At 47.6% G+C, this 12,590-nt stretch overlaps 1 protein-coding gene across 1 annotated transcript in view; it reads left to right on the forward strand.

Annotated features, from left to right (window-relative positions):
• The window catches only part of FAM169B (Protein), a 97,061-nt gene that overhangs the window by 15,969 nt on the left and 68,502 nt on the right, over window positions 1-12,590 (forward strand). The window contains exons 2-3 of the mRNA XM_070775037.1: window positions 2,611-2,741; window positions 5,957-6,056. Coding sequence (XP_070631138.1) covers window positions 2,611-2,741; window positions 5,957-6,056 — 231 coding nt within the window. The remainder of the gene's footprint in view (window positions 1-2,610; window positions 2,742-5,956; window positions 6,057-12,590) is intronic.

The raw sequence follows: 12,590 nt of genomic DNA on the forward strand, positions 1-12,590 counted from the left end.
TGGTGTTCCTGGGGGCGTCTGGAGAAAGGCAGCGGATTGAAACTGCATTCGTGGGAGAACCACGCGGCCTGAGTCAGGTGCCCGGGGCTGAAGCAGCCCACTTGCCTGTGCATTTTCCTTCATTTACCGGGATGTGCGTGGAATCGTTTTTCATACCTGTGGGAAGCCACGGGATCAACTGGATGAATAGCAGTCTGAACAGAGAGCTCAGCTAAACAACCACCCATGTTTCTGAAGTGCGTGGGATGAAAAAGGCTTCGGTAGGGAGAGGCCCGTATTGGGGGTTAGGCAGGGCTGGGAGAAAAGAGAACCACCGCTCCTAGGGTCTGCAGGGGTCTTTGGGTCCCCTGTTGACGGCCGTGAAAAGCTGTGAAATTTCGGGTGTGCACAGACCTGCAGGGCGGGGTGGGGCAGCCAGGGCCCCTCAGGTCCTGTCCTAGGCCCAGCTGGACTCACACACAGACTCAGGGGCTCTCAGAGCCCTTGCTTCTGGGGCTCCAGGAGTGCCCCAGGAGTGCTGGAGCTTGAGATGGGCCTTCAGGATGGCAAGGCGGGGAGGGGGCCCGCCAAGGCCTGTGAGGCTGGCAGAGGAGGCTGTCTGGATGGTGTCACCATGTCATCAGATTGTTTTACACACTCTGAGATCAGACACGCCTTCCTGTCCTGGTGTTGCCGCTGACTAGCCAGCTGGTCGCCTCTGCAGGCCTCAGTTTTCTCAGCCATAAATGGGAGTTAGGCTGGACTCAGTGAAATCGAAGGCAGGGAGGACTGAGCAGCCTGCTGTCACCTGGCACCAGGGATGGGCTGCAGTGTTTTTATTGGGGCAGATGGAAGAAGGATGGGCGGAGGGGAGAGGTGAGGCCAGAGGTTATCATTACAAGATGCTGACGCCTTGAACTGATGGCATCAGGACAATTGGAGAGAGGTGCTGCAGGCTGAGACTTTGGTGGCAGATTTGAAGGGGTCCCCCAGTAAGGAGCCATCCAACGTGGCTTGGATCTGTCAGCTTTGAGCTGCAATGTCCAGAGTGCCCAGCAAGGAGTGGGAGTGGGGGTGTGTATTGGTTCTGCCTGGCCGCCGTGTCTGAGCGGTTGCTAGGGGCTTCCTGGCCCATCATAGTAAGAAGGAACCTGGGCCTCCTTGAATGTGTGTGTGTGTGTGTGTGTGTGTAGAGAGAAAACATGCACACACACACACAAATGCACACACACACCCCAGTGTGTGCCTTCCATAGCAGGATATCTCCACTGCCTAGAGGCACAACCTTGTTTAGAAGGAGACCCCCAGCTTCATCGCTGCCTGGTTCATCGTCACTGAATGGACTGTTAATTCTTCACCTGTTTGACACGTTTGCATCAGTGTATTTATAGTTGTAATTTTGGGGGTATGTGTTTCACACTCAAATACTTAAAATTGATAGTGGGAGAGTGTTTTTACTTATCTTTTCAACACTGTGTGTGTGCCAGTGACGTTTTCACTGAGAAGAGTCAGGGGCAGGGCTGAGGCCTGGTCCAGCCCTGCTCTTGAGAGCCTCTGTTTTCTACGAGCACTCCCCCCAGTCAATGGCCGTATAAGTCATCAGAGGCAAACTTGGTGAATTGGAGACATGAAACTTTTTGCTGCTGAGAGCAGTCTCTGTTCCCTGAAAAGTGGCTGGCAGAAGGAATGGAGATTCTGAGAGAGAGTGGGAAGCTGGTATTTCAGTGGGTGTTTATGTGCAGGCTTACCTCTCTTGAGGAGGCAGAGGAGCAGGAAGGAGAAAGAGGAGGAGAAGACAGCTACTCTGACACCCTTCCCACCACGGGAGGCCCAGAGGTGCGTCAGAGGAGGGGGACCGCAGGAGGGCAGGGCTACAGAGCCTCCCCACCCCAGGGGTGTGCCCGTCAGAGGTGAGCTAGCATCTCAAGGGAAAACCAACTGCTGGTTCTGAGCTGAACTGTATGCTCCCAGAGTGTATGATTATTCAAGGATATAGTTTTCCTGTAAAAGAGATAAGAAAGAGATGCTGAGTAGAGACAGGAGATAACTTACGAATTAATCTGCAATAGTCTTTGTACGGCCATATAGGTTTGCACAAGTAGTTTCTTAGTTCATACTAACTAGTACATTTAAACTCTTACAGTTGAGCAGCTCAGTTTAAGGAGAACTGGCAAACCAACTTCAAAGCAAATGTAAGCTGGCAAAATAATTACTCAGGCTGGATTTTGTCCAAGTTATCAAGGTTCTCACCTGCTGGGGTCCACTCTCAGGGTACATGTGGCCAGGCTGACCCTACTGGGAAATACTCGGGAAACCATTTTATAATTTGAGGATATAAAGAAAGTTTCTGCAGTGGTCCAAGAGGGTTCGCATTGAACCTCATGTCTTCTGGGGGTGAGTGCCAACCCCACCATCAGGGCTATCTTCTATTTTCTTTTGATTCTTGCTGCTATAGTGCTTTTTCCTTTTACACTTAAAAAAAAATAGATGAATGTAATTTTTAGAGCAAATTTCAATTGGCTGCTTTTTTTCTTTTTCATATTCAAGAAGTAAGTGACCTTTATCTCAATGAAAGAGTGGAGCTCATGTCATTTTTTTTTTTTTTTTTTTGCCTTCTTTATCCCCCAGCAGGCATTTACCCTGTGGATATTTTGGAAGACGATCCTGCTGGGCATCAGGAAGCGACTCTGGCTTACTATGCCATGCTTGAGGAAGGAGCGGGGCCCTCACCAGAGGTTTTCTCTCTTCCCACTGGGGAGCAGGTATGTGTGATCTTCTCATTGGTGGAGAGTTCTGTATAATCTAACTTATTAGAAAGGAGAATGTTAGTGAAAGAGTATTGCAGATTAAAAAAAAAAAAATCCTTCTGGAGTGAATACTAGAATGATTCCACTCTGAGAAGCAAAAGGAATCCTGGATTGAGATTTTAGAGTCAGGAGGGTAATTCCAGATCTACAAGGCAGTCAACATGACAATCTGCTGTGAATCCCATGTCTACCACTTAAGAGCTGTGTGACCTTGAGCAAGTGACTTTACCTCTCTGGTCTTGCTGTTCTTATCTCAGAATTTGGGACAATAACAGTGCTTACCTCATACTATTGTTCTGAGGATTAAATGAGATGCTGTGTGTATTGTCTGGCTGGCCTCAGTTTTTCCATTTGTAAATGAGGGGATTGACTGACCTCTAGCCTGTAAGGTTTGATTAAGTCCTAAAAGTTTGTGATTTGGAATGAAGTTGTACCAATTATTATTTTTAGCACTGATAAAATTATGCTTTGAATATGGACTGGAAGAAATTAGAAATGAAAACTTCGGATGGTGGGATTATGGGTGAAATTTAATAATTGTGCTATTTTTAAGACCTTTCCCCCCCTAAGTAAGTAAAAAGAATATGTGAATCTTGGACTGTACCTAAATTGGTTACCTGCTCTTCAGATTTGAGGCTGGTTTGTTGAAAGAGGCAAGATTTTCTTGTTTTATACAAATATAAGTTCACTCATACCAGGAGTTGTTGCTGTCTGGCAGGCAAAGTTAGTTGAGGAAGACAGGGTTTTATTTTGCTATACTGAAGTTGTTCGAGAGTTAATTAAAACAATGGCTGTACAGTTTATCTAGTGTGGCTTTCTTGAGATTTCGGAGATGCTTGTTTGTAATCAACTCCTGGAAGTATCCAGCTCCCAAGGGTGATTCCTTATTCTGGATCTGCAGAGGGAGGTGGCTGTACGCACACGCTTTCAGCGCCGCCTAGCGACAGGTGTGCCGGAAGGCGAGCAGGCGCTCAGTCAAGGCTAGGGGCTCACTTTTGGGGGGCTTACTCTTGGGGAGCGGGGGGCTGGTGGGCTGAGGACTGCTGGACAGAGTGTGGCATGCTGGGTAATCTGAGAAGTGTGGTGAAATGCAGGAGTTAGCCCCGAAGCACTTTAGGATGCACTTCCGCTCATTAGCGTTTATTTCCTGCTTATTTATGGGTTACAACATTACTTACACAACAAAACAAACTCTAATATGTAGTATGCTCACAAAGTGAATCATTTTAGTGTTACTATTAGCAAAAATCATAATAAAATAAGATCGTTACTAGAATTGTTTTAATGTGATAGAAGTGCTGAAATGTCTTTCTACCTTTGCGTCTCCTCCTTCTAAAAAAAAAAAAAAAGAAGAGTCCTGAAAAGAATCATTTGGTTTCCTACCATTTTAGGAATTAATTAACAAAGGGTAGCTATTTCCTACCGCTTTAGCAGGTTTTGAAATAGTCTGATTTGTGATGATTATGGATATCCTCTTTGCTTTTAGCAAATTTAACTTTTTGATCCCAGAGAAATTTTTTCAAGCAAAACAAGAAAAGACAAGATAAGGATGTACCATACTGCATCACACTGGTCCTGCCCAGAACCTTTTCTTTTCATAATTAGCTCTGTTTTCAGTCTTGAAATTGTCTTATCATATTTAAAATACAATCATACTTAAGGATTTCTCCTGGTTATAGAACAGTGTATGCTCTGTGTATACTATTTGGGAACTACAGCCAAGAACAAAGAGAATAAAATCACCCATGTTAACTGCTGTGGACACTTTGGAGTGTTTCTGTTGGATTTTATTTCTGGGCATGCCTTTTTAACATGCAGATCACACTGGGGATACAATATTGTCTATAATAAGCATCTTTCCATGTCGATACGATGCTTTGTACATACTGTTTCTAATGGCCTTATAACGGCTGTCCGCTGGGTGAGTCTGAGGGGCCAACTCAGGGACTCTCTGTTCAGGTGACTTGAGCACGAGCAGGCGCCAAAATGATGACGGGCCTCAGGATTTAAGAAGCAGTCCTCTGAAACCGTGGAGGTCTGCTGTAAACCTTTACAGGCAGCCTGCCTGCCTCACTCAGCCCACACATCCTTTTCTCATCCTCTTCCACTCTCCTCGGTTTTCAAAACAGACTTTGCCGTGGAATGCGTTGTCCTTTTGCTCAGGGAGCTGAGGCCTGTGGGTTTGATGGCCGAGACAGGACTTGGCACCTGGGCACTTGAGAGAAGGCAGCCCAGTGTCAGAGACCCTGCTTGGAGTCCCTCAGGGTCATGAGCAAACGCGTGCTGGGCACTGAGGGTCTTCACCCCCTGGGCACCTCAGAGCCAGAGGAGGGCCTGGGTTCCCAGAGAGGGTGTGGGCTTCTCAAGGATGCTTGCAGGGGCCTGAGCCAGGGCAGCAGGCAGCCTGGCACTGCGGGTGGGCACAGGCTTGTCTTCCCTGGTGGCTCAGCTGGTAAAGGATCCGCCCACAATGCGGAAGACCGGGCTTCAGTCCCTGGGTTGGGAAGATCCCCTGGAGGAGGTTATGGCAACCCACTCCAGTATTCTTGGGCTTCCTTTGTGGCTCAGCTGGTAAAGAATCCGCCTGCAGTGTGGGAGACCTGGGTTCGATCCCTGGGTTGGGAAGATCCCCTGAAGGAGAGAAAGGCTACCCTCTCCAGTATTCTGGTCTGGAGAATCCAATGGACTGTCTAGTCCATCAGGTTGCAAAGAGTCAGACACGACTGAGTGACTTTCGCGTCAGTTCCCAGGCTTGTCCAGGCTGTTTGCACAGAGTGACCACAGGAGGATCCTTGAGGTCAGCCTGGCAGGTGCGGCCTCATGTGGCCGCCAGCTTTCAAAGGTGGAGCCCCAGGAGGGATTTGGGTGGGAAGCCTGCTGGGGCCAGAAGGGGATGGAAGGAGAGGCCATGAGGACTGAGGAGACAGCCAGGTGAGGGAGGGGATGAGTGGGGCTGCTGGGGGAGACAGAGGAAGGGCCCTTGTCAGGCTGCACTTGCATTTAGCTTCGAGAGCCTGAGGTTCCACATTTGTGCTGCCTCCGTCCTGGCAGAGGACCCTCTGTGCCACAGTGTTCTTTCAAAGAGCGGTGTGCTAGCTTAACTGTTCAGCAGTTTCTTGTGCCCTTACTGTGATGACAGAACCAAGCGGTGATTTTGTTATTTTTTTCAGGTTAAACTTGAAGCTTCGTCTGTTTGCTTTTGCACCGTGCACCGTGATGAACCTCAACACAAAATCTTGGTCTTGGTTAATCCCCAGGACACAAAGACAGGTTAGTAGGTATTAATGTATTTAATACATGAGAATTCTGATTTGTTTGCAATGAATGGAATCAAATACCTCAGAAGTGATGGTTCTACTCTTTGGCTGGACTTAGAATGTCAAGGTGGAAGTGATTTATTTTCACCTTTTAGAGATCCATGAGGGTGTTATGCAATGGCAACCCACTCCAGTACTCTTGCCTGGAAAATCCCATGGACGGAGGAGCCTAGTAGGCTGCAGTCCATGGGGTCGCTAAGAGTCGGGCACGACTGAGCGACTTCACTTTCACTTTTCACTTTCATGCATTGGAGAAGGAAATGGCAACCCATTCCAGTATTCTTACCTGGAGAATCCCAGGGACAGAGGAGCCTAGTGGGCTGCTATCTATGGGGTCGCACAGCGTCAGACACGACTGAAGTGACTTAGCAGCAGCAGCAGTAGAGGGTGTTATGGGTTTCTGTTTATTGATACATGTATTGATTTTTGTATTAAAGACACCAGACACTTTCTGGCCCAGGGTGACGGTATTCAGAGCTGCTTCTGAGTCTCACACTTGCCATTCTTATTATTAATAACAGCATTGCCTGCACAGCCTGGAGTGTCACCACAGCACTGTGAAGTGCAGGGACTGTTTTTTTTTTTTTAATTTTCTTTCTTCTTATTTTGATTGTGCTGGGTCTTTGTTGCTAGGTCTTTGTGGGCTTTTCTCTAGTTGCAGCGAGCAGGGGCTACTATCTTGTTTCGATGGCTCCTTTTGTGGCTGAGCACGGATTCTGGGGTGTGCAGACTTCTGCAGTTGTGACTCCTGAGCTCTAGAGGAGGCTCACAGGCTCAGTAGTTGTGGTGCACGGGCTTAGTTGCTTCGCAGCATGTGGTATCTTCCTGGACCAGGGATCAAACCCGCATCTCCTGCATTGGCAGGTGGATTCTTTATCACTCAACCACCAGGGAAGCCCAGGGACCATTCTTATCCCTGCCAGACTGGATGAGGAAACATCTGATGGTCAGCTGGTGCAGGGTACGGGATTTTTGCAAGGTGATGATCTGGTGGGGTTTTGTTTCTGGTGGTGAAATTTATGTAATCAGTAGCACATTTATTCTTCCTCTGCATCATGAAGCACCTGTTTGTGACCGATTTCAGCTTCTTGGGTGAGTGCTCTGAGCTCGCGTGGATGGCCATTCGAAGCTGCATGGGGCGGGGTCTGGGGCCGCTGGTGGTGAGCACTGTGAGGTGGGAGAAGGTTCCAGCCCATCAGTCTGCCTGGAGCCCAGGCCACCAGCAAGCTGGAAGCAAAGCTCCTCATCTCTGGCCTCAGGGGAGCCCGAATATAAGGTCAATCCTATTTAGAAATTTACTCCTCTATTATACTTTAATGTGTTTTTACAGATTTCCTGCAGATACCATATATTGCTTGCGTAATAAGAAATTAAAAAAAACAAACCAACCCTTAGTGAGTTACCCCTCCTCAAGGACGTGGTGTCTGCTGAAAGTCTGGGGTTAGGGATCTTCAACTACACTTTGCAAAGGGGCCTCCTTCAACTCGCCAGCTCCCCTGGGGATGACCTTTTGCCTTTCACCCTGTGTGTGCATCTGAGGTCTGTAGTCAGAGGATGCCCTGTTTCACAGGTGTCATAAAGCCCAGAGTGACATCCTGGACCGCAGAACGTTATTCAGCACACATCTATTGTGAGTGCTTCTCTCATGACTCATCCTGAGACACAAGTGTGCTTAGTTAGCTGTCTTGGAGTTTTGGGCATGTTGGTGAAGCCTCCCCCTTGCTTCAGGGCTAGGGTTGGCTGAACTGTGTGTGAGAGATTTCTGGTCAAGGTTTAGCACACTTCCTATTCCTGTTTGGCCAAGTCCTTGTTGAACAAGGGGGCTGGGATAACCCCAGGACTCTGACTTTGCCTTGAATGCACCAGGTTAGTGAAAGTAACAGGAGGTGCCCACGGATTGTCAAAACACTCTGAAAATATCGTTTGCCAGTTTTAAGAGGATGTCCAAATATCAGCAGCCCTCTCCTCTGCCTTTTTCTGGCATTTAACAATATTCTGGTTAAAGGTCTTTAACTGCATTTGCATAATGTAAAAACATATGACTGACTCATAAATCTGTTTCCTATTTCCATTGTACTTAATTTTTCGGTTGTTTTCGAGAATGTATTATAATAAATATTCATAAGCTCCAAGAAATCTCACTCTGGACCTTTCTTTATGTTTCATAGAGCTTTAAATAAAGTTTCCAAATGTTTTCCTGCTGCTGGGCTCTGTAATGGTTGCTAAAGTTTTACATGATTTCCAAAGAGCACTCAGGTGTTATGCACACCTTGTGCTCTTTCCTCTGGTATTTAGAAGCGGGCATCATATGTAAATGCCCCTCTGTGGCTTGAGACATGTGGACTCCCAAGCAGCCAGTGGTACCATAGAGCCTCTTGCCACTTGCCACACATGCCGCTTCAGCCATGTGCTTAGCTGTGACCTTCGAGAAGGCTGGCCCTTGTTCCTTTGTAATTTTCCAGTGACATTCATGGAGGTCTGTGTGTTTGTGTGTGTGGGTGGTTGCCTGTGTGCCTGCTAAGTTGCTTCAGTCATGTCTGACTCTTCGTGACCCTTTGGACTGTAGCCCGCCAGGCTCCTCTGTCCATGGGATTCTCCAGACAAGAATACTGGAGTGGGTTGCTGTTTCCTCCTCCAGGGAATCTTCCCAACCCAGGGATGGAACTCGAGTCTTCTGCATTGGCGAGTGGGAAGCCGCCACCACCACCTGGGAAGCCTGTTTGTGTGGTTGCTGCTGCTAAGTCACTTCAGTCATGTCCGATTCTGTGCGACCCCATAGACGGCAGCCCACCAGGCTCCTCTGTCCATGGGATTCCCCAGGCAAGAACACTGGAGTGGGTTGCCATTTCCCACTCCAATGCATGAAAGTGAAAAGTGAAAGTGAAGTTGCTCAGTCATGTCCGACTCTCAGTGACCCCATGGACTGCAGCCCACCAGGCTCCTCTGCCCATGGGATTTTCCAGGCAAGAGCACTGGAGTGAGGTGCCATTGCCTTCTCCGGTTTGTGTGGTTAGATGGAAGCTAAAGGGATCAGAGCTGTTTGATGAGACTGTGTATGAGTTAATTGTCACAGTAACTTCTGGTAACCCTGTGAGCAAATGAAAGACATCCCGGAGTTGTGAATTCCCTGGTGGCAAGCACTTAATGTTCATGGCAGAATACTGTGAAGATGTGAGTATAAGCAGGCCTTGGAGACCTTGTGGAGGTTCCAGACCACTGCAGTAAAATGAATATTGCAATAAAACGAGTCCACAGATTCTTTGGTTTCCTAGTGCATAGAAAAGTTATGTTTATACTATTGTCTATTAAGTGTACAGTAGCATTGTGTCTAAAAAATGTACACATCTTAATTAAAAATACTTTATTGCTAAAAAAAGCTGTCTATCATCTGAGCCTTCAGCAAGTCATAGTAATCTTTTTGTAATAAGTAACATCAAAAATCACTGATCACAGATCATCATAACAAATGTAATGATAAGAATTTAAAATGACATAACAAATATAATGAAAGATTTTAAAATATTGTGAGAATGACCAAAATGTGACATAAAGACATCAAGTGAGCAATTACCATTGGGAAAACGACAGTGGCCGAAGGTTGTCACAAACCTTTGATTTGTTGTAAAAAAAATGCAATAAAGTGAAGCAGAGTAAAGTGCAGTGCAGTGGAACGAGGTCTGCCGGTAACGCAGCCTTCCAGCTTTCTCCTGTAAGAAGCTGGGGATGTGCTTTCCGTGAAGGTGGTCTGAGAGGCGCATGCCCTCATCCCATCTGTCTGGCGGCTCCCTGCTGCGCTCACGCTCGACTGTTTCTCTAATCAGTTTCTGTCCCCGAGGGGACACAGCCAACGGCTGCCGGAAGCCTCCCTCCCTGAGCTGCTTCTGCACTTGCCCCAGGACCCTAGCTTTCATTTATTTCCCCTGTTTCACTCCTCCTCTTATTTTTAAATTATTAACTGGTCTCAAGTGTTTACAAAGATTAAAAAAAATAACTCCTCTAGTCAAAAAGTTGTCTTTTCTTACCTCTCATATCGAATCAAAATTGTTCATCCTAGCATTCCAGATTCCCTCAGCTGATGGCCTTTTGCTCCTCTCATATCTTCCCGGGACCTGTAGAGAATGAGATGAACATGCACTTTGGTATCGGACTCAACAGACTTGGCGTCCTGGCGCTGCCAACTGACTGGGTGACCCAGATAAATGGTTTGGCCTCTTTGAGCCTCAGTTGAGTCATTTGCAAAATGGGGACACCTTAGCTACTTCAAAGAGTAGCTGTGAGGATGAAATGATCTGTGGCAGAAAATCTGACGCTTTGGACTATCCAGGGCAGAGAGCGAGTGTGGGATTAGAAATATTCTTCCATCATGGAGCATCTTTGCATGTTCTTCTCTGTCTTTGAGTGTTGCACTGTAGAGGTGCAGGGTTGTAGAATGGGAGGCCTTCCCATCAACTGCCGGCCAGACTTTGGCAGCTGAATTACCTCCTTGGCAGATTCTGCTTGCAAACCTTATGGAGGGGAAGGCGACCCTGCACTAAGGCCATCTAGTTTGTTTTGGAACCACTCTCAATGGTAAGACCGTTGTTCTTTTTGCTAATCCCAAACTGCCTCATTGGATGAATATCATGCAGTCTGTCCCCAAGCAGCCAGAGATAAAGGACGGGCCAGGGAGGCTGCACCTCTACACCACACGGAGGAAAGGAAACAGGCGGCGATTCTCATCCTTGGGAGTGCAGGGGGCCCCGGCGCTGCAGTGGGGGCTGCTGGGAAGCAGACGGGACTGGGGCTGTCTTAATGGAAGGATGATGTTCCCGCTCAATTACAGCCCATTCTCTTTGGTGCTGCTCAAGCCGCAGCTGAAACAAACTGGTGCTTATCTGTGGAGAGCAACAGGGGGATGAGAGGGCTTGAAACCATTTGAACAAGGCTCGAGGAAACTAGGGCTGTTAAGCTTTAGAGAAGGGAGGCAGGGGTCCAGAAGCTCACAGTCGAAAGGGCGTGTAGATTGTTAGGCCCAGTGCTTTCTGAGATGATTTAAGTGGTACTGCTGAATTTCAGAAGGAGAAAAAGGATGATCTTTTGAATTTTATTTCCGTCTTAAACATATCAAGGAAAGAGTTTCTGTTTCCTATTAACATGGCTGTAACACTTAGAACACTTGTTTATCAAGAAAAGAGTTTCTGTTTCCTATTAACATGGCTGTAACACTTAGAACACTTGTTAATCTCCTTCAAAAAAAGGAAGGGAAATAGGTCTCCCAGCAGAGTACCCGTAGATAGAATTTAAAGATTGGTCATTGTAAGATTTATTTTTATCATCATAGCACACAATGCCTCTTTTATGGTAGGGCTAAGACGATGGTACAGAGGAGCCTGACGGACTACAGTCTATAGAGTTGCGAAGAGTCAGACACAACTGAGTGACTGAGCACACAGAAGATGGACTAGAGATAGGCCAGAATCACGAAGGTGTGGTCCGGGGCTCTGGCTTCTAGTCTGGGGCTTCCGTGTCCTGGGAGAGCCTGCTCTGCTCTGGGGACAGCTCCATTAGGATGTTCTCCTTAAGGAGCCCACACCAATGTGTCTGATGTCTCCTCATGGGCCTGCCGGGGCCATCCAGGCAGGTGGCATGGCCATCCCACACAGCAGGTCTTCCCAGGCTTGCGGCAGCCACCATGTCTCCCACGTCTCCCTTTAAGACGGCCACGCTCATGCTGCTGCTCCTTTGATGTGGATCTTCTGCCCTTTATGAGTGGGTGGCCTGGGTTAAGCTATTTAGCACCTCCGGGCTTCGGTTTCCTGTCTTCCTGCTCAGGGGGGTGGCCTGTGGCCCAGCAGCCAGGTGTCCGCTGGGGAACTTGTTAGAAATGCAGGAGCTTGTGCCCCCACCCCCCAGCCCAGCCCTGCTGAGTCAGCATCGGTCCTGTACCAAGATTCCCAGGAGCCATCTGGGAAACTGGTGCCAGAGAACTGGGAGGAGAGGGGTGGCTAGTGAGACCGTGCCTCACTTTTCTTGGACATTCTGTTTCCACAAAATTAGCCTCCGTTTATCTCGGCGTTTTAGCAGAACCAGCCCAAAACTGACACCTCCAGCTGACAGCTCGTTACCGGGCATAACCAGCCCCTGGGATTTTAATGCAAACTTGTTGTCAAGACGTGGCTTTATCCCCCAGTGTTTGTGTAGTAGTTTTGAATCCACAGGAAGGACTATTTTTATTCCTTTATATATGTATGTATACACACACACAGAGTTATGGAGCTGTAGTTCACGTATCATACAATTACCCATTTAAAGCATATAGTTCAGTGGTTTTTAGTGTATTCAGAGTTATGCATCTCTCACCATGCTTGATTTTCATTACCCTTAAAAGACACCAACCCCACTTCCCTACCTGCCTCAGCCTTAGGCGATCTCTTCTGTTTCTGCAGATCTGCCTCGGCTGGACATTTCCCTTGAATGGACTCAGGCAGTGTGTGGACTTGCGCCTCTG

The sequence above is a fragment of the Bos indicus genome, chromosome 21, assembly GCF_029378745.1.
Source record: "Bos indicus isolate NIAB-ARS_2022 breed Sahiwal x Tharparkar chromosome 21, NIAB-ARS_B.indTharparkar_mat_pri_1.0, whole genome shotgun sequence".
NCBI classification, from domain to species: Eukaryota; Metazoa; Chordata; class Mammalia; order Artiodactyla; family Bovidae; genus Bos; species Bos indicus.